Here is a 26,621-nt window from a genome sequence, read left to right as displayed (position 1 = left end):
TCCCTTTTGTTCGTAATGGTTACTCCGAACAAAAGGGAATACGAAAGATTGCAAAAGTAGTGATCTATACCTAGTATTTAAAAGGCATAATCAATTAACTATGATTATTTTTATGTCACATGGCATCCTTTTTTTTTTCATCGATCAAGTTGGTTATTTCAATTTTCCCTTGTGTTGTTTGTTATCTTTACAATTTTAACATCTCTTCCCCTTCATCTTTGTCATTCAACGTCAATTCACTATATAATACCTATATTCATTCAACTTTTTCACCTCATCTCCCTGTTTAACACCCAATATGAATTTACCATTAAATTTACATAATATTTCAACCTTCAAATTCTCATTTATTTAAATCATGTATTCCCTCTGAAATAACAATTCCTCGATAAAATTAGAACTTTAAAAGATGGTTAAGCAATCTTGTTGGGATATCAACCCAAGTCCCACATCGGAAGAGGAGGCAAAGATTGTCTAGCATATAAGTGTTCATTTTCTCCTATTAGTATGAGGCATTTTGGGAAGGAGCCCAAAAATAAATTCGTGCGGACTTGGCCCAAAGCGGACAATTTCATACAAATGTGGAGTTGTGCTGGTGTACGGCCTGACAAGGTGGGTGATCGGACCCAACAACTGGTACCATAGCCCAAGGTTCAGGATAGGGGTGTAAATTGGATGGACTGGAGTGGACTTTGCCAAGTCCAAATCCAATCCAAAATTTTTTGGACTTGGATAATTGAGTCCGAGTCCGATCCAAACTTTTTTCGAGTCCGATCTAATCCGATCCATAAAAAATTTATTGAGTCCAAATCCAGTCCAATCCGGTCCGATCTAATTTATTTTTTGAAAAAAACATTATTTTAGTTTTATTTTTTAAAAAAAATAACTTAAACGGTTCGAAAATAAATGCAAATAATTCTGTTATCGGGTAACTTTTCTAACACATAAAATAAAATACTCCGTACACGAGTATCAAATAGTGGGTATTAAATGATTTAACACCTATACTATAAGTCACTCCTTTGTAAAGGAAACATAAATAGCCATTAAGCAATATATATAATTGTAAATAACAATATGTTATACACATTAAACATTTAGCCAAAAAAAGGTTTCAGTTCTTAAAAAAACATAACTTTAAATATATTAAAACTCAATAATCAACCATCACAGCCGACGAGAGAAAGCGGAAGAGAAAGAGGTTGACATAATATTTTTGGGTTATGAGTTTTATATGGAGTGTAATATTTTGTTGTTTTTTGTTGCACGTAGTAAATAAAGGCCCAAAAATCACATATTTCACAATAGTTTTTAAATTACAAATGTTTATCTATAAATAAAATCTTAAAACTTTGGACTTAATTGGATTTTTGGACTCCAAAAGGTTGAGTCCAAGTCCAGTCCAAAAATAATTGGATTTGGTAATTTGAGTCCGAGTCCGATCCAAAAAATTTCAAGTCCGATCCAGTCCGACAAGTTTGGATTGGACTGGACTGGACTGGACTTTGGACTTTTCTCAATCCACTTACACCCCTAGTTCAGGATCAAGATCCAATGTAGCGGGCTGCACTTGCGGTGTGAGGAGAAGCCCCTTATGTGTGCCCTCGCGATTTGGTCCTTGGTTTGAGGGGAGGATTGTCGGGATATCAACACAAGTCCCACATCGGAAGAGGAGACAAAGATTGTCTAACATATAAGTATCTTCTCCTATTAGTATGAGCCCAAAAACAAATCCGTGCGGGCTTGGCCCAAAGTGGACAATATCATACTAATGTGGAGTCGTGGTGGTGTGTGGCCCGACAAGGTGGGTAATCGGGGCCCAACATATCCTTATATGTATAACTACTTGTTCATTGAACGAACTCAATAACTAGTTTCTAATAAAATTTGTAAGCAACATATATCAATACTTACAAAATGCACATCAAATGGCCAATCAAAATATATTCTCTTTAGTTTTTTTAAATTTTTTTAGATCCAATAAGTTTCAATAATAAACTTTACTCTCTTACAACCAAGTCAAATTAGGTGTAATAAGTTTGTATAGTTCAAATAAGTTTGGAAGATTTTCAGGTGAAAATAGCACACTTGAACTTCTCGCAGTTAAACCAGGTACACAAGTCATACACATGATATAAGAGAGAAGCACACGAAATTCTTCTCCTTGTTCCCCAAGAACATTAGATGGTAGTCTAGTAGGGATTGAATTCATACTCCTTCCGTATTTATTTAAGAGATACACTTGGTCGGGTACGAGTATTAAGAAGAAGAATTAAATGAAATAAAGTAATAAAACAAGTGAGGTTGGGTAGATATGTTAATAAGTAAAACAAGTGGGGACCATGTCATTTTAGGGGGTGGGGGTGGGGGTATGGTGTAGATAGATTATTTAATTAGATAGTGGGGTTGATAAGTTACTAAAAATGTCAAGTGTATCTCTTAAATAAATACGGCCGGGAAAGACAAGTGTATCCCTTAAATAAATACAGAGGGAGTAACCTATTACTGACATAAGGTGAAACCTCTATTATTTATACCAAATACGATTCAAAACAAATAAGTGTATTTGTAATACCCCGAAACTTTTAAACTCGTTTATTAAAAATTAATAATATTTTATTAACGTAATTTCGTTTCAATTATTAGAAATAATTTAAAAATTTCGTTATTTTAAACGTTTTTACGATTTATTTTAAATGACAAATTTATAAACGAAAATTTATTTATTTTTCGTTAACGATATATTTTACGAGACTTTGTTTTAATTAAACATTTATATATTTAGTAATTTCCTAAAATAGCAATTAAAATTCAGAAATTTGGCCTAACTACTTGAAATTACTAAAATGCCCCTAAAGGACAAAATTTTCAATTTGTTTCTTCCTCCCTTGCCTTCCACGTACATGGAAGAAGGAAGCCATTCTTTCCTTCCTCTCTTCCCTTATTTCAGTCTACATTCATTTCCTTGGAGCCCAAGAACTTTTATTCTTCTAGAAATCCACCTAATTACAAATTGAATCAATTTCAGAATTATTTCAATGCAAAAATCAAATTAACAAAATCTGAAATTTTGTTCCTTTGCTCCCTTCCTGTTCGAACCACTACCCACCACCTTCAACCACCACTCCGTCCGTCACCAATCACCAACCCACGAACCACCAGCCACCGCGTCGACCGCCCAGAACCGCCCCAAGTCACCACCACCAATTTCCCTGTTTCCTCTCTGTTTTGCACACCTCTGCCTCCCTCTTTCTTCGTCACTGCCGCACCCCCCAGGCCACCGCACCACCTTTTATAACCACCTCCGCCTCACAATCCCCGGCGATAGGCTGCTGCTCCGCCCCGGGTTCGACCAAGAAACACCCCTCCCGTGTTTTTTCTCTGTTTCGTTCGAACACCCCTTTCCTTTTCCTTGCAGCTCCGCCGCCGCGAAACCACCACCACCGCTGTCGCCTCTCAGCCGTGGTTCCGCAGTGCGCCGCCCAACCGCCACCCCTGTCTCCCTTCTTCCTCCCCTGCTCCTCCTTCGAGCCCTCCCCTCCCCTGCTCCCGTGTTTCCCTTCCCAGAAAAAGAAAACAAGTTCCATTTAGGAACTTTGTTATATTTATTTCTCAAGCCAAGCCCAAATCACTTAGCCCAATTTTCCCAATGTAAGTTTTGACACCTTGGTCCATTTACTAAATCTTAGTGTTTTATGAAATAAAATGGTTACTTAAAATAATATTGATTTTATGAAATCTGATTTAAATAATGTTTTCGTTAATTTATGAAATTCAAGTAATATATTCCTGAAAACCGATTTATGAAATTATATTTATCACTAAAATTGGTGTTTAATTATGTTTTCATTAAAACTATGAATTTATATATTTCTAACTTTTCTTTTGAAAATTCGTTATTTATAATAATTCGAAATTTCTAAGTTAAATTATTACCATATTAGTAACTAATTCAATTATTTAATATTTTGAAAGAAATTGGACTCGGAGTTCAGGAAGAACGATCCATCGAACAGGAAGTATAAACTACGGGAGGTAACATCTATTGCTAACACCCACAATCCCCTTATAAAATATGTTTATATGATTATGAAATATGTTTATAATGATGTGTTTATATTGGATTGTGGGATATGAAATGTATTTATGAAGTGTGTTTTATGAATGATGATATTTAAATATGTTTATGAATGATTTTATAAGATGATGTTTACGAGTTATTAATAAGATACGAAACATGATAAATAAAAGTGTAACAGGTTCTGGCAGTTAGTGGGGTTACTATTTTTAGGTCGTGCACGTACCGCCGTACCGCGGGACACCCAACAAGGGAGAGTGCTCCTTGAGGGTTACCGCAAGCTAAAAGAGAAACTATTTAGGTACGGGCGTATGTCCAACAAGGGAGAGTGCTCCTTGAGGACTATCGCAAGGTGGGAGACGTCCCGCAAGGCTAACTTGTCAGTTACCAAGTAAAATGAAGGTTTTATGAAAGATAATGGGAACTATTAAAGTTTCAAGTTATAAATGATGCTTTATTATAATGATTTTATGAAAGTGATTTACTATATTCTATTCTCCCTGATTGCAAAGTAAATAAAATGAATTGAAATGAATTTACGTTGTTAGGGTAGTATGTTACTGGGCCTCGGCTCACGATGTTGCTTTTGTTTTAGGTACGAAGAAGATCATGGGATGCCTTAGAGTGAGGATGCAACCATCAAATTCACGATTGATGTTTAGTAAAAATAACTATGTCATTAGTAATAAAGGGATGTATTAATTAAACTCTAAGTTTGATTTCACGATTTGAGTTAGATTTTTAAATTAACGTTAAACATGTTAGAAATATTTATTAAGGTTTACTTAGATTTCAATGAATTTTTTTTTTAAAGAATTAATCGAAGTGAAGTATAGTTACTGTTACTCAACAGTAGTCAGTAAATGTAAAAGGTTATGCCGCCTTGTATTTCCCACGAGGGAAATAGGCATGTGACGCTCCGACTAAATTAGGGTTTCCGCTGCTAATTAAAGATAATTAATCTAATTAATGGTGTTTAGAAGTCGGGGCGTTACAGTATTAAACTCCGTTAAAAGACAATTGTTGCACTTGTTGCGAAATAAATGGAGTATCATAATGTTGCAATAATCAAGGAAAGGTACATGCAATAATCTATACCTAGTTAATGGACATCATTTGCACCCTTTAGCTTTTAAATTCATAAAAGGCATAACATGTGAGGTTTGGGACACATTTATGTTAATATGGCTTTCATAATTTTTTTTTTTTTTAACATTCATGGATTTCAAAATCGAAGCAGTAGAATAGACTAATAATCTACCAATCTGTAATAGAATATTTGAATTGTAGTGCTTAGAGACGACCAAATGGATTAACCTCATGTTGGACGACAATGCAGATGCCACGACCATCAATCAAAAATATTTTTACCAATTTTTAATCCCAACTTATCCATAAATAGTACTCCGTAGTTTTCTAAGCACAACTTGACAAACTACTTGGGACATTTATAAGATTATCAAAGAATTATTAATTAATGCATTTTATAATCAGGAAGACACCAATTTTCTGTTTTGCAATTGTTTTTATAAATTATATATTAGAACCTTTTGTAGTCAATCAATGTAAGTAGCTAGACTTGCTACACTTGGTAGAGGATATTATAAACAACCTTTGCTAGGTCTGCAACGTTGCATTATTGCATATGTAATTATGTACCTTCCAAAGTTTAAAGTCCATAAAATTAGCATATAAAACAACATACTCCTCCATTTTTTTTTATTGTTGTCTTATTTATCAAAAGTATTTTGCTAAGAATTAGATTGAGTGAAATTAAAAAAGACAAAATTGATGGGACTAAATGTATTTTATGTGAGCAATGTTAATTGTGATCTCATGACCATTTTTAACAATGTGATAAACTTTTTAGACGGATCAAAACGTCAAATAGGATAAACAAAAAGGATTTGATGGAGTAATATTAGACAAGGATAAACCATTGAACCAATGTAATGCACTCTCTATTTTAAACTAGGAGTTGCATACTTCTATTGATTTTATCATTCACTAAAGTTTGGTACAACTGTCACTATGTGTCATTAAAAAAAAGTTATGCTAAAACTAAATGACATGATAGAATAGTAACCGTAGTAAAAATGACATAACTATTTTTATTGTACATTAAGATACGGAGAACAAAATTCATATCTTCCTTTATTACTCAAAATCGGATAATAAAAAAACAATTAAAATTTCACAACAAAAAATAGAGATATAAGGAATGGTTGGATTTGTGTGGGCCTCATTTTAAAGAAGATTTCAAAAGTGAAACTGGGCAAGGATTGTAAAATGTGAATTAGGTGAATTTATGACAACCTTCATACTTCCTCGTCTTTTAATACTCGCAACGTTTGTTAGTTTCACGCATGCCAATGCATAACTTTGATCATTTATATCTTAAATTCTCTTTATGCAAAAATTATAAAAAGTTGATATTTTGAAAATACACATTGAGACGAATCTAACAAGATCCCACATGACTATGTTTTATCTTATATAAAAAGCACTAAGAATAGTCAAAGTAGATTATATGAATAGTGACAAAAGTCCAAACGTTGCGAGTATTAAAAGACGGAGGAAGTATTTCTTACTATCCACATAGAAAGAAGTGAAGAACTCTGCTCGGTTCTTTAAAGTGATAAATTAGGTGTATTTTTTGAGAGAACCTTATATACGAACGGCTCGTTTGGTATGAGGGATAATGGGTGGGGATAAGGATATTTTATCCCTATATACTCTTATCCCTTGTTTGTTTACAAGAAATTCTAATTTATTTGGGGATAGAGATAGGGATAGGGCAGTGGCGGTGCCAGGATTTTCTCTTTAAGAGTTCGGAATCCTCAGACGCATATAATAAAATCATAATGGAAAACAAAATGCTGCTTCATTTTGAATGTTATATTCAAGCCAAACATACATATCATACCAAGCAACATTAAAGCGACGCATACCTCCAATATCCCTTTGTTGAAAATTATGAGTGCGTGGATCACAACAATTTTTTGATATATACCCTCTCTTTACGGCATAATCCTGATCATCCCGAATTATAATTTAAGATTGGGATTCTTAGCGTGGTTTATATTGAAAAAGATTAAAGTTATAAGTGTGCTCCTCTACACTAAAAATTGATTATGAATTGGAGGTTCACTTTGAGGTGTCGAAGGTTCATTTTCTTGTATACGGAGTAGTTGTATTAGAAATTCACTTTGAGGTGTTACGAGTTCATTTATGGGTGGTTCAAGTGACCTTGAATTTGGGTTGGGGATGAACAAGTGGATGATTTTATGACTTTGAAATATGGTTTTCCAAAAATGTTCTATCCCCTTCATTTTATATCAATGAAATCAATCTATTCAAAATCATAGATTTCAATCTAGCAATTACAATAAAATATTTAAAGTACAAACCTAACTTCCTAAATTATAAAGCAACAAATAAAATTATAATCTAAACTAAATCTAAGTTATCTAAGAGAGTAACTTAATTATTCTATTCACGAATTCATCTATTGTTCAAACAATTTTGATTCAATATTTCAAATTTTCAGTTGAAATAAATTTGCAAAAAGTGATTATAAACCAAGGAAATTAATAGGTAGAGTTTATTGATAAAATAATCCAAAAAAAGGGAGGAAAATCCGGAAGGAAGGATCGACCCCTAGACCTTTGGTTTGATTGGTAAAGCTAAAACCATTGCAGCACCACTTTCCTTGTGTCATTTACCGCGTTCAAAACTACATAACTGTTCTCTTGTTTTTTAAAACCCACCAAATTTTTATTTTAGCTAGTAAGGGTTCAGTTGAACCCACTGAACCCTTACTAGCTAAAATAAAAATCTGGTGGGTTTTAAAAAACAAGAGAACAGTTATGTAGTTGAACCCACTGAACCCTTACTAGCACCGCCAATGGGATAGGGTCATAGGGATAGGGACTAATAGGGCTTTTATCTCTATCATTACGTTCCAGCATAGGAGGAGGTATGGAATGAAGGATTTCTCCTTTTAATGTTAAAAGACAATTTACCCTTCATTAAAAGGGGTAGTAGGTCCTTTCAAAAAAAAAAAAAAAAAGGTAATAGGTAAAGAAAAGAGGTTGATATGATTTTAGCCTACCATTTTAAAAAGGGTAGTATAGTAAATTTATTATTTAATCTCTATCCTTATCCTCTACCATGTCAAAAAAGGAATAGGGATAAAATTAATGAACTCCCCATCATACTTTCCCTATCCCTATCCACATTTCATACCAAACGAGCCGGAAGTATATAAGAAGTATATATATAGAAGTATAAAAAAATGTTTTCACTAACCAAAAAAAAGTGGTCAACTTCAAATAAATTTAAACCTATTAAGTTTGTTATTATTATCCCAACTCCTTTTGTTATTTTTTTTTTTAAAAAAAAGTACATATTCCGTCCTATTCTTTTTTATTGTAACGGAGTATTCTTTTTTAATGTCCTTTTGATATTGCTCTCTACCTTAAATGGTTACATTTTTTCACATGCTATTTTTTTTATCTCTCTTCTTATAGCCTCACTTTAGTAACTCGTGTACAAATTTGTAGGAAATAATTTCCTACGAGCAAACACAAAGAAAAGTAAAACCATGAAGTTACATTCCAATCCCAACTCGGAAACTTGGGTTTTTTTTATTTCCAAAAACAATCATAAATTGGATGATTCTTTTTTCAGATGAAAGATTGCAATGAGATTATGGGAGGATGAGGATAGGAAGGGTGATAAATAAAATAACCTTTGTACAAAATGAAGGCGAATTGAATGGGGTACAAGTTGTACAAGTTGTAAAGAAAAGAGGTTGTACCGTACAACTAGAGTGCGGGTGAGGCCGGGGACTTGCAGAAGAGCAAGGACGACGACCCATCACAAAACACTGTACACCCCAGAATGGGGACCACTGTATCAAACTAAAAAAACAGCCAATCAAATTGATTAAACAAGTGACATGTTTCACACATTCATTTGTTGTCGTACACCTTCTTCCCATCCCTGTTTTTTCTGCTTCTTCCCCATAAAGTTTTAATATCTGACTTGTCACGCTCAACGACGATTCGATTAAACAGGACAAAAACAGAATTCGAATCATCCTTAATTATTTAATTTAATTTCAATTAAATATTTTCATTTAATTACACTTCCCCGTAAAACTTTCCACTACCAAAGCTTTGATTCCAAAACTAATCACACAGTTAACAAAAAGGCACAAACAGAATTCAAGATAGGTGAATGCTAACAGAATCATAACGGAAAATTAACGGAGACAAACAAAAAGTAACCGGTAAACATTACTACTCCATTAAAATCACGGCCAAAGAGAGACCGCCAACTGCCGGTTGATACAAAAGTATTTTCTCCATCAAAAAGTCATTCAAAATTCAAAATGAATTTTAGGACAACCAGAGAGTCGTAAGCATTAAGCTATGAACACCCACCACCGTTAAAACTGTTCATTCATCTACTGCTTTTTTTCTTCTTCTTACTTACTGCTAATTAACTACTGCGACTAATAACAAGTACTTCCAGAATTCAATAGACCTAATGTCAGAAGTTATCAAGATCAGACGGTGATTTAGGCAGCGACGTCAGCAGGCTTCTTAGCAGCAGGGGAAGAGATGACCCAAGTGTAGCCAAAGGGATCCTTGAGCTTGCCCACGCGCCCGGCAACTTCGTCCTCTGTCACTTCACCTTCGGCCACGGCCCCAGCAGAGACTGCAGCAGCAAGGGCACCATCCAGGTTATCGGTCTCCAAGCAGAACACAACGCCAGCAGCTCCTTCATTTTTCACCCTACATTTTTTAAATAAAATTTTATTACAATTTGGAAACAACAAATTGTACGAATAAGACAGAGAACGAGATCAGACAAAATAAAAACGAGTAAAAAAAAGTAAGTAAAACTATTTTAAAATGTATTTCCATTCTGAAAATCTGCAGATCTGAAATATTAGAAGTTTCATTTTAAAGTATTAGTGATAAAAATTTGGTAAAGAGATACGGAGTAAAAGAGAAGTTAAAATCATTACTGAGAAATCAAAAGTAAAACAAAGCTGAAACGTCACTTTCTAAAAAGCGATTTCTACACTGACGGAGTGATAATGATATTAAACAAAAAATATAGACACAAATGAAATAAAGCAGCAACAACAAATAGTCACATAACTTTGTTGATTCTTTGATTTACACGTTGAAATGAGCAAATTATTGAGAAATAAGTCTGAGAATAATTGCAAAATAAACAATTAACATGCTCAGCTGAGAATATTAATCTACGAAAAAGCGAATCACCCAGAATAATCATGCATAAACCTCAAGCAACCTTAAAACAAAGATGAAACGCAGAAAATAAATTATCTGCATAATAACTCGCCTTAACGGAGAAAATAATAGTTAAAATTAAAATATTACTCCATCAACAACCAAATAATATGCAACAAGCAAACTACGCCACAAATCACCAGAAAACCGCAAATATATGTCAGAAAACGAAATGAAGAGAGGAAACAGAGCAGAGAGAAAAGAGATCTTACTCAGAGTCACCAGTAAGGTCAGCGACCGAGAAGACGAAGCCTCCAACCTTGAGATCAACAGAAAGAACGAGAGGAGAATCCTGCTCAGCCTTCCTCTTAGGGTGCATGTCACGGCTGACTTCCTCAGCGCCGAAGGCAGACTTGTAGAACTGAACAGCATCAGCAGCCTTAGGAGCTAGAACCTGAAGTTGTAGCTTGAACGCCGAGAAAGCAACAGTTGTTGCAGCAGCACCGTTCTTCTCAGCTCCGTTCTTAACCTCTGTCGCCATCTCCGAAATTTTGGAAGAGAATGAAAAAAATGCGCAGAAACCCTAACCCTAGGAGAGAGAAAGAGGACTCGAAGGAGAAGAGGAAGACGAAAATGGAGAGAGAGGAAAAAGTGGTGAGCAGAAATGGATAAACGAGGGATGTGAGGGCTAACTGTGTGGGGTATATATAGAAGCGGAGAAGAGGAAACGTCTGTTTTTTGCTTAGAAATTTATGCAGGTATTTTATGATTTTATTTTTTTATCCTTGGCCTTTTGTTGAATTTACTGGGTTTACCCTCGGTAGAGTGGAGTAGATTTTAAAATCACTGACTGTGATTTATTGTAGGTGACCTACCCCTTTGGGTTCTTTCTCGCAGGATGGGCCCCACCTTTGCAAACGGCTATTTTGGATGGGCTTGTTCCCCTTCTGGGCCATAAATTTCAGTCCATACAGGTTTTGTACTAAATTTTCCCCTCTTCTGTTGAGTACTCCATACTTCTTTTAAAAAACGGGTGATATAGAGTTATAGACGAGACTCGGTCATAATTCATAAGTTTAAAATACAAAGGACGAAACATAATTTTTTTTTTATTTGGCAGTTCAATATGCTCTTATGGTAGATTTAATATTATTGTGATAATTGTGAGTCGTTACCTTTTATTGAAAATACATGAATAAAAAATCACAAATGATCTTACCTTAACATTTATTGAACTTTTCAGAACTCGAGATACTTGATACATGTATCCTATAGAAAAAAATAATCAGAACCATGGATTATAATGTTGGTACATGTATGATGTATCATCTACAAAAAAAAACTTGATACACGTATCCTATAGAAAAAAAAAAAAATTGTAAGTATTATGCATATAGATTACGAGACAATGTCATGCAAATTTATCATTGACGTGATATGGTATAAATCGTGCATTCATGACTCGTCATATGCCCTTTTTTCCAAATCAAACGTCAATTGAAATGTGCTTCTTGTTTCATTTTTTACTTCAGTATTTTGAAAATTTATGATATGAATTTGAGATTCATTAAATGATAAAATATAGTCATGATATGTACATATGTTGATTGTTAACCCCCCAAAAATGTACATATATCGTTATGAAAAATCTAGATATATACGTGTATCATCTTGGTAAAATAAAATCTTGGTGCGTATAACTCAAGCAATACGCAAAATAATCATGCACACTTGTCGTTGACGTGACATAAATTGTGCATGCTTGACTTAGTTGCACACGCCTTTTGCACTGCAATGGTCAATTGAAAACGTAATTTTTCCAAACTCAAGTTTTAGCTACACCGTACATTTTTTAGCTGAATTCAAACCCGAGTCTCTTCTTGTTTGTTACTCCGTACAACTTTTAGCTGAATTCAAATCCGAATCTTATTCCTTCTTGTTTGCTACCATGTACAACTTTTAGCTGAATTCAAACCCCGAGTCTTATTACTTCTTGTTTGCTATTCCATACAACTTTTAGCTGAATTCAAACCCGAGTTACTCATCGAGGTTCGAGAGTTTCGGAATAACTCTATGATCTTCTCTATCCCTCTTTCTTAAAGGTGCTTGGGCCTTCTCCATCTCATCGGGCTTCCACTTGAGCTTGCCTTAGAGGCAAAGCTGCAAAGAGCAGCACTTCCTATATTGTCTTCGAAAACCAAGTTCTCCAAAAAGTACAACGTTGCCGTCTTAGCTCAGATGGTAGAGCGCATGGCTTTTAACCATGTGGTCGTGGGTTCGAGTCCCACAGACGGCGTTTTATTTTGAATCTCCATTTTTCAGACAATAAAACCGCTCCCATTATCCATTTCCTTTTACTTTCTCTCTCCTCAGATTAAGCCAAAAACCCAGCAGTTTCAACAATGGCTTCGTCTTCTTCTCCACTAAACCCGCCATTTTTACTCACAAATTCTCTCTCCTCACCTTCGAAACTCTTCCAATTCTCACCCCCTTCATCCCAATTTATCCCACAATCCAGAAAATATAGCAAGAAAAGAGCTAATTTGATTTTGTGTAGCAGCTATGAAGTAGGTGGTGGGTACCCAGAATCCAAAACAACACAGGAACAATTTAACGAGAAACCAGACAGTTCTCAGTATGAAGCAATTCTCAAAGGTGGGGAGCAAGTTACTTCCGTTCTTCAAGAAATGATCACCCTTGTGAGTACTCTTTTGCTTTCGCTGTTTGCGAAATTACATGTATTTATATTTCCATTACCGCCACTAAACGAGCCGTTAGATAATTTGTTTTCCTATCTGTTCCTTTTTGTTCTAATTTTTTTGTTGGGTTTGCTGACAAATGAGTGAATTCTTGTGTATGTGATGCTTTTTTAAAGCCTGTTTGTTGGTTGGAGTTTTGAATTTGGTAGTTGAATGAGTGAGAAAAGTTGTATGAGTGTTCTGTATTATTTGATGTGATGGGATAAGTTCATATTTTCTGCTGCTTAAACCCTAAACCCTGAAATGAGTCATTGTAGCTGAGTTTGTGATAATGGTTGTTTCGTTGATGGTTGCGTTCACTGTTACCTAATTCACTCGTATGAGATTGGCTACGAGTTCACAATTCGCTACCTAATTTGCTGAATTAGACCAAAATTGTACCATTTTTATGTTATAATTCGCCTTATCGGTTCGGGGTTCGTGATTAAAGAATTAGGTAACGCTGGTTGCGATGGAAATTGGGATAGAGAACTATGCAATTGAGGAATCAGTATCTTACCGCTTGCGTTGTGAATTTGTGATAACGGTTGTTTCGTCGACTGTTGCTTCAAACTGGTAGCCGTCCTACTTAGTTGGTGTATGATTTTGGTAAAATAAAAAATAACCTAAGAGATGTTTGGATTGTTGTTTGCGTTTTAGGTTTTGGAACTTGGTATTATTGGTCAAGATTTGATAAGCATTGCCTTTATTTCAGCTCAACCTAGGTGATTGTCATATTGCAAGAAACGCTATTGTTCGAACCCTAAAAATCCTTCACTGATAGTGTTAGAATCAGCCTTTTAGGTGATTCTTAAACTATGATTGTCTACAGACAATCACTGAATTGAGAAACAGAAAGAAGAAAGAGATAAAGAGAGAGAGAGTTTGATGAAATAAAATTGTGTTTCTTATTGAATGAATGATTATTACAGCATGATTCATTTATATACAGCAGTAGTAATACGTGTTCTAACCAATAAGAAGGCAGCATTCTGACACATCAGAATGGATACAATCTAACAGCTTTAATACAAGTCTAACAGAATGCTAACTGAATCCTAGAATTAAGGGAAGCAGTTAGGCTGGATTCTTCTAGAAGACTTGAGCAGGTGTAGCTGATGTTGTAAGGGTATTGATGCGTGCTGCATTGCTTGCTGCATGATGTAAACAAGTCAATAGAAGGTTAGCTGTAGTGTGAGGAGTGTGATCACCAACACCCCCCCTCAAACTTGGGATGGGAGAGACATGTATCATGCCAAGTTTGGATGAAAGTGTTCTGTGTTGAGGACTAGGTAGGACCTTAGTAAAGATATCAGCTAACTGATGCTGTGTTGGGAGATAACTTAGTTGTAGGAGACCTTCAAGAACCTTATCTCTTGTAAAGTGGCAATCAACTTCGATATGTTTGGTGCGTTCATGAAAGATGGGGTTCTTGGCAATGTGCAAAGCAGATTGATTGTCACAATTAAGCTGAACAGGTTGGAGGTCAGTAACACCTAACTCTTCCAAAAGCCTAACAATCCAAGAAACTTCACCAGCAGCTTGGGACATAGCTCGATATTCAGCCTCAGATGAACTTTTGGAAATGGTGGATTGTTTCTTTGATTTCCAGCTAATAGGAGAATTCCCTAGTAAGAGAATATAGCCAGTAACAGACCTTCTTGTTGTGGGACAAGCAGCCCAATCAGAGTCTGAAAAAGCCTGTAAAGTAAGCTTGTCAGTAGCTCTTAAAAGAATACCTTGACCAGCTGTATGATTAACATATCTCAAAGTGTGAGAGAGAGCATCAACATGTGGAATCCTGGGTGAATGCATGAATTGGCTTAATGACTGAACAGCAAAAGCCAAATCTGGTCTAGTGTGAGTGAGGAAATTAAGTTTGCCAACAAGACATCTATAGAGTTCTGGATTGTCATAAAGATCACCATCAGTGGAAAGCTTAAGATTCAAGGGAAATGGGGTGACTGCTGGTTTGGTAATGTCAAGCTTACAATCTTGTAACAACTCCTTAGTATACTTCCTTTGAGTGAGAATATAGCCATCTGGTGTGTGACAAACCTCAATACCAAGAAAGTAATTGAGAAGCCCTAAATCCTTGATGCTAAAAGTCTGGTGTAGATGTCTTTTTAACTCAGTAATGATGTCCTCATTAGAACCTGTGATGATAATATCATCAACATAAACTGCCACCACTATGATGTCTGTAGAATCATGCTTGATGAAGAGAGAATAGTCATTTTTTGACTGTTTGAAACCTTGAGTGGTAAGTTCATTCAAAAGTCTGGCAAACCATTGTCTGGATGCCTGTTTAAGACCATAAAGTGATTTGGTGAGCTTGCATACATGACCAACAGGAGCACTAACACCTTCAGGGACCTTCATATAAACTTCTTCTTCAAGGTTGCCATGTAGGAATGCATTATTGATGTCTAGCTGGAATAATTTCCAATGCTTACTGGCAGCAAGAGATATTAAGCATCTGATTGTAGACATTTTAACCACAGGAGAAAATGTTTCATGATAATCAATCCCAAACTTTTGAGTGAAACCCTTTGCAACCAACCTTGCCTTATATCTTTCAAGTGAACCATCAGCATTTTTCTTGATTCTGTAAACCCATTTGCAGCCTATGGCTTTCTTGCCTTTGGGAAGAAGAACAAAATCCCAAGTGTGATTGTTATTAAGGGCAGTAATCTCCTTTTCCATGGCTGTAACCCAATTTGTATCTGCAGCAGCTTCTGAGTAAGAAGTAGGTTCAACAAGATTCATATGTGCAGCAATGAACACTTTGTGCTTAGCAGGCAAGCTGTCATAAGCCACAATATTACACCAGTGTCTGGTGGTTTGAGGACAAGCATAATCCTTGAGATGAGATGGTGGTTTAGTTTGTCTAGTGGATTTTCTAGGAGGGAGAATTGGAAATTCCATGGATTGATTTGATGGGGGAAAAGGAAAACCAGTAGAAGATATGAGATTAGGAGTAGGAGATGGAGAAGTAGAATGTATAGAATTTGGATGAGAGGAATGGGAAGAAGTAGGTGATAGAGGGGGAGATATTGTGTCAGGAGTGGTTGTAGAATCAGAAGATTGAAAAGGTGGATTTGAATAAAAAACAGGAAGGGTGGACAAGTCAGTGAATTCTGTAGCCACTGGTAGGAAGAATTGATTCTTATAGGTGGTGGTTGGTGTTGGAGAAAAGTGGAATGGGAAATGTTTCTCATGAAAAACAATGTCTCTAGATGTGACAATCTTATTTGTGGCCAGATTAAGGATTTGGATTTTGTATGCTTTTTGATCTGATGGATATCCTATAAAAACACAAGGATCTGCTCTAGGATTGAATTTATTCCTGTTGATCTTGGGTGTTGTGATGTAACAGAGACAGCCAAATACCCTTAGATGAGACAAATCAGGTTTGTTGTTAAAGAGCTTCTCAAAGGGTGTGCAGAAATTGATGCTTTTCAAAGGCATTCTATTGATTAGATATGTTGCAGTGAGAATGCACTCACTCCAGTATTTGTCAGGAAGTTGAGATTGAAATGACAAAGCTCTAGCTGTTTCAAGAAGATGTTTGTGTTTTCTCTCAACAACACCATTTTGTTGAGGTGTATAGCTGCAACTTTTCTGATGTAAAATCCCTTTAGAAAGAAATAAATCCTTCATTCCTCCTTCAATTAAATCAGGAGCATTATCTGATCTGATATGTTTGACTTGTAAAGTAAACTGAGTTTCAACATAATTTAGAAATTGATCCATAATCTTCAATGAGTCAGTTTTATTTCTCATAAGGTGAGTCCAGGTCATTCTGGTATAATCATCAACAATTGTTAAAAACTGATTACACCTAGAAGAATCAAGAGTAAAGTAAGGTCCCCATACATCAATGTGTAGCAATTCAAATGCCTTAGTGGTCTTAATACAACTGGTTGTGAAGGGAAACCTAGTTTGCTTTGCTAATGGACAAATCTGACAAAATGATTCTGCTAGGCAGCCTGGAACATCAACTCCATTTAAACTTTTTATTTTCCCAAATGACATGTGGCCCAATCTAAGGTGCCATAACTTGGCTTCTTGAACAGCAGCTGATCCAGCAGTTGTAAGTGCATAGTTATTGTGAAGCAAGATCTTGTGTGAAGCTAACAATTCATCATTTAATCTGTACAGTCCTTTATTTGACCTACCAAGCAGAATAAGCTTGCTCTTGGAAAGGTCCTGAAGAAAACAATCATTATTTGTAAAAGAAACAGAACAGCCAGCATCATAACACAATTTGGACACAGAGATCAGATTAAAATGGAACTCTGGAACATGTAACACATCTCTGAGTGTAATGCCTGCACCTAGATGAATAATGCCTTTGTGTTTAACTGGCAATTCAGTTCCATCAGGAATGGTTATGGTATGTTGATTATCTTTCACAGTTTCAAATGAATCAAATAATAACAAGTCAGAACACATATGATCACTGGCACCACTATCTAGAATCCATGTTCTTTTAAAATTAGCAGTCAAGCAAAAAGTACCTTTGTGAGAGGTTGTTGCTAATCCAAGTGAGTGAGAGCTAGAATTCTCAGCTTGGTTAGCAACCTGATTGTTGTTCAAATACTGCATCAGGTGACTGTATTGTTCCTCAGTGAAAGTAGCATGAACCACTCCTTGTTCTTTCTCAGCTTGTGTATCTTTGGTAGGAAATTCATCCAATGAAGCTGCTGCTGCTACTCTTTTCCCTTTTCCTTTGAAATCTTTAGGATATCCATGTAGCTTCCAGCACTTATCAATGGTGTGATTCTTCATCTTGCAGTGATCACAGAACAAATTGTTCCTTGTTGTATTTCTGTACTGATTTATATTTCCTGCAGCTTGATATCCAGTACCAGAATTGTATTGACTAGATTGAGGTATGTACTGAGGTTTATAAGGTTTGTGATCAAACCTTCTGGCATTGAAAGCAGTTGATTCTGAATGTGATTGATGCTTGATATCATGCAGCTCTTTCTGTTGTTCTTCTTGGAGTAAAAGGCCATAGGCTTTTGATATTGTAGGCAAAGGATTCATCATTAGGATAGTGCTCTTTGGATGTTCATACTTTTGATTTAACTTCATCAGAAATTGAATGAGTCTCTGATTCTGTTGAGTTTTGAGAAGCTGTTGTGTCAATGTACAACTACAACCAGTACAAACACATGTAGGTAGAGGTTCAAGTGCATCAAGTTGGTCCCAAAACAGCTTGATCTTCGTAAAGAAGCTAGCAATTCCTTCATCTTCTCCTTGAGTCAACTCACTCAACTGCTGTTGAACAGAAAATAATTGTGGACCAGATTCTCTACAATATCTATCAGCCAGTTCTAGCCAAATTGCTCTTGCAGTCTTCAAGTACAAAACACTCCTTGCTATTTTGGGCTCAAGTGAGGCTAGCATCCAGGAAATCACCAAGTCATTGCATCTGCACCACAATTTGTAGTTTGGAGAATTTGCTGCAGGCTGATTGAGAGTGCCATCTATGAAGCACAGCTTATTCCTTGCTGAAAGAGCAATCATCATAGATCGTTTCCAGTCATTGAAAAATTGTCCTTCAAATTCAATGCTCACTAATTTTGTGGCATTCAAATCACTGTTGCTTAGATAGTAAGCAGAATTAGGATTTAGTGAATGATCTTGCTGATCTGCAGGCATTGTAGTTGAATTTTAAATTTTCTGGAAACAAAATCAACTGTAAAATTCAGATTGATTATCAAACGAACAAATGTAGCAGGATCAATAGATCACTTGCTCTGATACCATGTTAGAATCAGCCTTTTAGGTGATTCTTAAACTATGATTGTCTACAGACAATCACTGAATTGAGAAACAGAAAGAAGAAAGAGATAAAGAGAGAGAGAGTTTGATGAAATAAAATTGTGTTTCTTATTGAATGAATGATTATTACAGCATGATTCATTTATATACAGCAGTAGTAATACGTGTTCTAACCAATGAGAAGGCAGCATTCTGACACATCAGAATGGATACAATCTAACAGCTTTAATACAAGTCTAACAGAATGCTAACTGAACCCTAGAATTAAGGGAAGCAGTTAGGCTGGATTCTTCTAGAAGACTTGAGCAGGTGTAGCTGATGTTGTAAGGGTATTGATGCGTGCTTCACTGCTTGCTGCATGATGTAAACAAGTCAATAGAAGGTTAGCTGTAGTGTGAGGAGTGTGATCACCAACAGATAGTAAAGCTTTGTTACTTCCTAAATTACGATGCCATATCGGATTCTAGTATTTTCACGATTACGATTATCAGGATTAAGAATCTAAAGAGTGCATCAACTGATCAAACTATACAAGTCTGAGTAACGCGTATCTATGGTGTGTAAGTAATCAGTAATGTGAATATTACCTTGCTTATTGTGCATTTGATATGGGTACAGCTAGAGGATATGTACATGGATGAAGCATCTGAGGAAGTTGCCGTGCAATTGGCTGCACAAGGAGTTATTGGGAAGAGGGTTGATGAGATGGAGTCTGGGTTCATGATGGCTCTGGATTACATGATTCAAACAGCTGATAAGGACCAGGATGACAAGGTAATGGTTAAGATGTGTTTCCCTTCATGTCGGTTTTATTGTCGTTACAGCTTTTCAAGTTGATCCACCATCGCCAATATACTAGTCCAACCAAATAGTTAACAGATCATGGATACTGTTATTCTAAGAGTTCATATGTAATATCAAGAAGAGATTGTGCAGGTTCATTTTCAGTGTAGGAAAACCTGAAAATGTTAGAAGTAGGTAAATAAGAAATATGATGCATTAAGAAAGCATGGTGTATTACCTCTTCTCTTCCCTAAGAGGAAAAACCAGTAATATGTAGGGCATTGAATATATATATTTGCAGATTTGCTAAAATATCATATGTTGCTTGTCAGCGCAAGTCGCTTTTGGAGGTCATCAAGGAGACGGTATTATCCCATCTCACGAAGAAATGCCCACCACATGTGAGAATGATTTCTTAGCCTGTGCTCTCAACACTACTTCACGGTGGTTATCTTCATGTACATGCATTTCGTTACAAACCTTGCTGGATATTACAAACCTTGCTTGATATCTAGGTACAAGTGATTGGACTGCTTTGTAGAACTCCACAGAAGGAGAGCAGACATGAGTTGCTACGTCGAGTGGCTGCTGGAGGTGGAGAATTTAAGGGTGAAAACGGAGCGAAAGCTCACCTTCCTGGTGCTAATCTTCTCGATATAGCAAATCAGGCTGATGACTTATTGGAGGTAAATCACTCTTCATAGGCCATACCTCTTTTTGTTTTCTTGAGAGATTTGGCTATGATCTACAGATGTGGCGAAGTCCCGTGTTTATTCATGCTGGAGACATCAGCATCTCATTAATATCGGGCTTGCTCATTGTCATATGTATTTATTTTTAAGGAATTACAAACAAGCTTTTGGAAACCAGTAAAAGTAGTTCATAGTTTTCTGTTTTCATAAAAGTAGTACATGTATGGTTCAGTAGACGTCTTTCTCAGTTTTGAATCTCAAAACCAAATTCAGAAAACTGACTGGCGATTTGAATTGGCTCTTAACTAGTGGCTTCGTGCTGGTATCTCACTGTTGTGCTTATAAATTGACATACAGTTACACAAGTGAAAGAGCCGGCAACTATATCCTTGTAGTAAACCAAACTTTTGAACCTTGACCCTTCACAGCTAGACATGTCTTCCTTCATACGTGATAACCTGTGCGTTGCTCACATGTTTTTTTACACTGGGCGGAGGTTGGTTGTTTCACTTGCATAAGGAATCCTGGGTTTTTCTTTTAGTGATTTTGGATTAGCTACAGATTTATTTTAGGGGATTTGGTAAGCGTTAGGAGAAGTTGTTATGGATCAATGCTTTCATGGCAATTTTGTGGCATGTGTGGTTGGAGTGAAACTCCTAGGTCTATTCGCGTGTTCTTTCTTTGTCTCTTGATTTGTTTTGGGGCAAACTCACTTATTTGCTGTCATTATGGGATAAGGCAGCGGGGACGGGGGCTTTCAAGGATTTCTCGGTTGGAGAGGTCCAAAGGAACTGGGTTACTTTGTAATGTACTTTTCCTGTTTTAGAGGAAAGACTGTCCTCTTTTGCTTGTACTCCTTTTTATTTTTATTTTTACTGTGCTGTTAATACAATCCCTTTTTCTTGTTAAAAAGGTTAAATCTGTGTGTTGTTGGCACTTTGTCTACGATGCATTAGGCTGTGAGAAATGGCTTTTCCTGTATCTTGTTTGTTACCACAGTTCTACCACGCTACTCTAACCGGAGTAAGTAAATCAGTGGAAGTTCTTTGTCTAACAGGGCACTAAAGCGATATGCATTATAATACTCCTTTATAGTTTATACAAAGTATATCTTATGTTATTGAGCTTTTCTCTCTTGTTCTTTTATCTAGGTTAGAGTGTCATATATATGTCTTAAATCATCCGTTTCTCCTTCGCACATGTTAACTATTATTGTTTTGGTAGGAAAGCAAAAAGGCCGTTGTCAGCTTAATAGCTACGAAATACTTGTTATGGATGTCAATGGATTATACAAATGAGCTTGGAATGCCATATATTGATGACTTGGATCAGTAAAACAAACAAATATACAAGATTTAAACATGAATACAACCATACAAGAGATTGTCTGTCCTGTAGAATCTGTGACATTCAACTGCTTCCTGTCTACCTTCCCTAGTTTCCTATGCACTGCCATGATGAGAAATGAGACATGATTGTGCTTGAATGGAAAATAAATTTTTTTGATGCATATCCACCACCCCTCAACCCCCCAACGAAAAATAAAAATATTTGATTATATATAACTCCCTTGGTGTATTGATGTTCATACAAATTAGATATTTGCAACTTTCAGTCCTTTCATGCAAGATCATTAGTGATTTTCTGACGAGAGTTTTTATGTTTGGTTTACCTTATCACCAGACCCGTAATACTTATGTTACTAACTTTGACAGACAATGGAAACTCGACCTGTTGTTCCCGACAGAAAGCTGCTTGCCAGGCTTGTCTTAATCAGAGAAGAAGCCCGAAACATGATGGGAGGTGGAATACTTGATGAAAGAAATGACCGTGGTTTCAATACTCTCCCTGAAGCAGAGGTTTGTCAGATTTCTGGCATCTTACACAGCTTTCCATGTACCTTTTCACTGTTTTCTCATCTTCCTATGATCAGAGCTTTCTCATGAATGTAAGTGAAATTCAGGTTAATTATTTGACCAAGCTGGTTGCATTAAAACCTGGTAAAACGGTTCTGGAGATGATTAAAAATGTAATGCAAGGCAAGGATGAAGGAACAGATAATCCGAGCACTGAAAAAGACGGCAGTCCTAGTGGAGTTGTAGGAAGAGTAAGTATGGTTAGTTGGTTATTGCCTTATGGGACAGTTTCCTTTGTTATGTGCCATGTCAGTTGGTTGACGGCCAATTTTGTGAAAATTGTTTCAGGAAAGCTCAACTGGGGGAAAACTGCCTCCAGTTCGTCCTGGGATGTTTCTCGACACTGTAACGAAGGTATGAGTGATTAACTGTTAAATATGTGTTAGTATCTCTTAAACCATGAATAAGAGCTAACAAGAAGTATTTGTGGCATAAAAAGATGATAGATGGACTATAACCCACCTTTATCTCTTTTCTATCAGGTACTGGGAGGAATATATGCTGGAAATGTCTCAGGCATCACTGCACAGCACCTAGAATGGGTAAACTTGCCTTTTCCCTTCATTTTTGTTTTCATTTTGTCTTCATTTCGAGTCAAGATGCTAAAAGATGTTGTTCTTTTTATGCTTCCTTCCTTCCCTCTCACATGTTAACCTAGGATTTCCTGCCCGACTTTATGTTAATATCTTTTTGCTATTCGTTATGTTTAATTTTCCAATCCCCTTTAATGATGTGGAAAGAATCTTGGCTCACTTTGAAACCATTCATGCACCAGGTGCACCAAAAAACACTTCAAGTACTTGAAGAGATAGCATATTGAGCCTTCTTCAATTGCTGCAGCTACGGTTCTTCAGTTTGAAGTGAATTTTTGTTCCATCTTTACTAGTTAAGGTACATGATATTCAAAACTTAATAAATTAATTGTACATAGCTTATTGCAATCAAACACTCATGTCAGTTGGTGGAGTTGGTGGGGAACTCATCCTGTGACTTTTGAGGTCATAGCAAAGACCTGCGCAGCTGGGCTGGTAACCTGTGATTGGTGCTTGTTCAGTAGGGTGACTAGGATCCCTTCTTCTCACCTTAAAAAAAACATCTTACATATCACGACCTTTATAGAAAAAATCGGTAGGGTAGGTAGGATGAAATATGTAGGTGTATTGACACGTGTATGTAGTCGTAGAAACGTAGGAAGCTGGATTGCTTGTTCACATCTGTTCATGGCAATTATATGCTCTTAAAGAAGAAAAGTAATGTTCTTTATCAGTGGCGTTGTCCGCCCTGTCACCGTCTTTGTCTGATGATAGAATTCCTTTTTGTGAACTAAAGTTTTGTACTTCTAAGGTTCTGAGGCATGTATTTCCTTGAGAAATATCGTTTTCTGATAAAAATAGAGGAGTTTTCTGTTATTCCAATCTTCAATTCTGGTTCTTTATGTTCTTGTTGTCGGATTTCTTCAAGTTGAGTATTTGGATTACTGTATATATAAATCTATCAACATTTCTACTGAAATCTTTTTGATAAAAGCGTTTTCTTCGTGACTTTGACATAGTCGACTTCTTAAGCAACCTTGAAAGAGTTGTCGCAAATTGGATTATTTTGATGGTGACTGAATCACCAAAGTTGATTTATCAATTATGAATTATGAATTATGAATTTATGATGGATTGTTAATTTGCTATCAAGGTGATAGTTTGGACTTCGGATTCGTGCTTTTCCAGCACATGATATTTTTAAACACTACTTGTGAACTGAGAAGTTCAAGTTATTAGCAAACATTTTAAAATCAAAATGATTACGTGCTCGTTGAATTTAGAATTGATGCACTTTAAAATTTCTAGCAAGAAAAAGCTCGAAACTTGGCGCAAGTTCAATGTAAATGTTACTGGTTGTGTTTGAGTTTTTTCTCAAACTCAAACTCAAACTGAACACGAATAGTTATCACCTTACATATCGTTCAAAAATAGGGTAACATTGGTGTTTGTGTTAATAACTAAATACCCCCTCTTTCCTTTTTCACGTGCATGTGCCTCACATCTATCTTGAATACGGAATACATATTTAGGTATTGATGTTATTACAGTGGATTTTCTCGGGTGGTCCATATATTCTATCCAGTACATCTATGGTGCACCCGATTCCGTAGAAGATTTGAGAAGTAAGGGTGTACAATCTTTACCAATAAGTGAGCAAAGTTGAATGAGAAGCAAATAAACCAGGAATAAAAGATTAGGTTTATGAATAATGTAAGCAGAATCAGTGAGTAATGATGATGCTTTCAAGTGTTCAATTACAAGGATCAGAAATGCATGTGGTTAAGTGAGGTCCACAATTGAAGAATAGATCACCTCATTTTCTTATTAATATTAACAACCACACTAATGATTTCTATTGTTGGGATTTTAAGTTGCAAATTGCTAAATACAGCAAATACTTATACCTACATAATATCTTTAGAGAACACACTATTAGTATAATAATTATAATTAGCACGCTTATGCTTATGGTATTAACTAATTCTTTATACAATTGAACTAGGTAGTTGTTAATTTGTTTATTATTAGTTGATATAGTGTGAAATTACTCGATCTTGCTTAACTTTTTCGATTCAATTAAAAAAAAACCAAGGACAATTCAATATTCGTTATTTTAAGGGCTCGTTCGGTATCACTGTCAGTTTTCAGTTTTTGGTTTTTTAGTTTTGAAAGTCATAAGATTTAGATTGAACCATGAACTAAAATATAGTCATACTTATAGTAATCATGTTGATTTTGAAAATGACAACAAAAAATGGAAGCTACTTTTATGGTTTTTAGTTTTTTGAAAAACTGAAAACTGAAAACAAAAAACGATACCGAACGGGTCCTTAAGTAATGGAAAAACATTAGGATCATCTCCTCACGAGAGGGCCACAATTCTATGAAGTGTCAACCAACACCAAAGATTCATATAAATTAGAGTGGGGCTATAATAATTAACAAACATACTTGAGAGTTTGTATGGTTTAAACTAAATGAGGACCAAGGTATAGATAATTAAAGGAGTATTTCATTAACTTAACCCTACCGACTTAATTTGGGATTTTGATTTGTGGTACTTGCAAATCTTCTAATAAGGCCCATATTTGTTTGCTTGCCTTTATCTATGGACGGGCCCACTTCCCCAAAGGCCTACCTGTTTATGTATCCTCTTTTCCCCATCTTTTTTGATCCATTTGTGTGCCTGGCCTGTTTAAAGTGTTAGTGACTCACAGCTAGTTACGTTAGCTATTTGTTCTTGCTTTCTTATTGCCAATTGAAATCTTCTGCAATATTAGGGGAAAAAACTTATCTGCATTGCACTTATCTGAATTTACTTGAATTAAATTTATTTAACTTATCTGAACTGAATTTATCTAAATTTATTGAAAGTGATTAAACGTGATTGATATGATATGACCTGATTGAAACTTATTGGACCTGGTCATATCTAATTGAAATTTATTGGACTTTATCAGTTATCAGACTTGATTGCAATAAAGTAAACTCGAGAGAGTCAACTTACATGAAGTACTTGAAATTTAGGTGAACTAATCAGATCTAATTGCAACTCATTTGAACTTATGAGACACGAAACTTAATTTACGTAAGGTGAATATAACATATCTTTATAGAGATCTCATACATAATAGGAGTACCATTATAGTTTAAAATTATTACAATATTTTTTTAAACTGGCATATGAATAAACAACCTTTCGAGTGTGGCATAGTTTTTCTATTAAACGAACATGGAACATCGAGCAGTCCAAAATCTGTAACTTCAATTGAAACTCAATAATTTAGAGGCAGGTGATAGCTATTACTATTGACTAGTAGTAGTGACTAGTGAATAGTGAACCTTTCAAACAAAGTAGCCGTTGGGTTATCCATGTTTTTCAAACCTTTTGAAAAAGTAGAGACATTTCTTTAGCTCCAAGTGGGCCCTCAGTTATTGAAATGACAAGATTACCCCCTTAAGCCTTCCCTACCCCTAAATAAAAGTAAGCTTCTTCTCACATGCCCTGCTTGCTTAATTTTTAAATGCATTTATACATACATAATAAAGTTTCATTATGTTCACGTGTTTCGCCATCATATAGTAATGCAGTAAGGTGATACGAGTATAACAGGGTATGTGAAATGACCCTTAACACTCCCCCCTTATAGGCCACTGGGCCGAGTTACCCACGACCCGCTTAAACTAGCACGATGTGCTCAATTTTACGTGAATTATGCGCAAGCTAAAAATTTGACCAACGAAGCTGGTCATAATTGTTCAATTACACAATTTTTTAAAATAAATTAACACCCAAATCCTCTTCCGATC

General features: G+C 35.8%; 2 protein-coding genes, 1 long non-coding RNA gene and 1 other non-coding gene across 5 annotated transcripts; 3 read left to right on the top strand and 1 right to left on the bottom strand.

Annotated features, from left to right (window-relative positions):
- Positions 1-3,046: 3,046 nt before the first annotated feature.
- Positions 3,047-5,558, top strand: LOC130461098 (uncharacterized). The gene is made up of 3 exons (XR_008921422.1): positions 3,047-3,651; positions 3,976-4,035; positions 4,674-5,558. It is a non-coding gene; the product is annotated as an uncharacterized lncRNA (long non-coding RNA).
- A 3,810-nt stretch (positions 5,559-9,368) lies between these two features.
- Positions 9,369-11,034, bottom strand: LOC110797308 (uncharacterized protein At5g48480). Its single transcript, XM_022002413.2, has 2 exons — positions 10,623-11,034; positions 9,369-9,882 (listed from the first exon to the last, which is right to left on the bottom strand). Exons 1-2 carry the CDS (start codon positions 10,889-10,891, stop codon positions 9,666-9,668), a joined length of 486 nt encoding a protein of 161 aa, XP_021858105.1. The 5' UTR covers positions 10,892-11,034; the 3' UTR covers positions 9,369-9,665.
- A 1,539-nt stretch (positions 11,035-12,573) lies between these two features.
- TRNAK-UUU (transfer RNA lysine (anticodon UUU)) lies at positions 12,574-12,646 on the top strand. The gene has a single exon. It is a non-coding gene; the product is annotated as a tRNA-Lys (tRNA).
- A 47-nt stretch (positions 12,647-12,693) lies between these two features.
- Positions 12,694-23,684, top strand: LOC110797307 (protein PEP-RELATED DEVELOPMENT ARRESTED 1, chloroplastic). Of its 2 annotated transcripts, none has more exons than XM_022002411.2 (9): positions 12,694-13,049; positions 19,503-19,658; positions 20,000-20,068; positions 20,183-20,353; positions 22,075-22,218; positions 22,323-22,475; positions 22,564-22,629; positions 22,758-22,817; positions 23,051-23,684. In XM_022002411.2, exons 1-9 carry the CDS (start codon positions 12,753-12,755, stop codon positions 23,093-23,095), a joined length of 1,161 nt encoding a protein of 386 aa, XP_021858103.2. In that variant the 5' UTR covers positions 12,694-12,752; the 3' UTR covers positions 23,096-23,684. The 2 variants fall into 2 exon arrangements, with proteins under 2 accessions (XP_021858103.2, XP_021858104.2); XM_022002412.2 differs by having other exon boundaries at positions 12,695-13,049; positions 22,323-22,466.
- Positions 23,685-26,621: the final 2,937 nt, after the last annotated feature.

The sequence above is a fragment of the Spinacia oleracea genome, chromosome 5 (genome assembly GCF_020520425.1).
Source record: "Spinacia oleracea cultivar Varoflay chromosome 5, BTI_SOV_V1, whole genome shotgun sequence".
Classification (NCBI taxonomy): Eukaryota; Viridiplantae; Streptophyta; class Magnoliopsida; order Caryophyllales; family Amaranthaceae; genus Spinacia; species Spinacia oleracea.
The sequence above is the reverse complement of the archived record's forward strand: the minus strand, read 5'-3'. Positions and strand labels throughout refer to the sequence as shown.

Bases quoted from the DNA above. Each gene is read 5' to 3' on its own strand.
- LOC110797307 (XM_022002411.2), top strand. From the start codon at position 12,753: ATGGCTTCGTCTTCTTCTCCACTAAACCCGCCATTTTTACTCACAAAT. The intron at 19,659-19,999 runs GTAATGGTTAAG...GTTGCTTGTCAG, and splicing joins ATAAGGACCAGGATGACAAG to CGCAAGTCGCTTTTGGAGGT. The intron at 22,818-23,050 runs GTAAACTTGCCT...TTCATGCACCAG, and splicing joins CTGCACAGCACCTAGAATGG to GTGCACCAAAAAACACTTCA.
- LOC110797308 (XM_022002413.2), bottom strand. From the start codon at position 10,891: ATGGCGACAGAGGTTAAGAACGGAGCTGAGAAGAACGGTGCTGCTGCA. The intron at 9,883-10,622 runs GTAAGATCTCTT...TAAAAAATGTAG, and splicing joins GACCTTACTGGTGACTCTGA to GGTGAAAAATGAAGGAGCTG.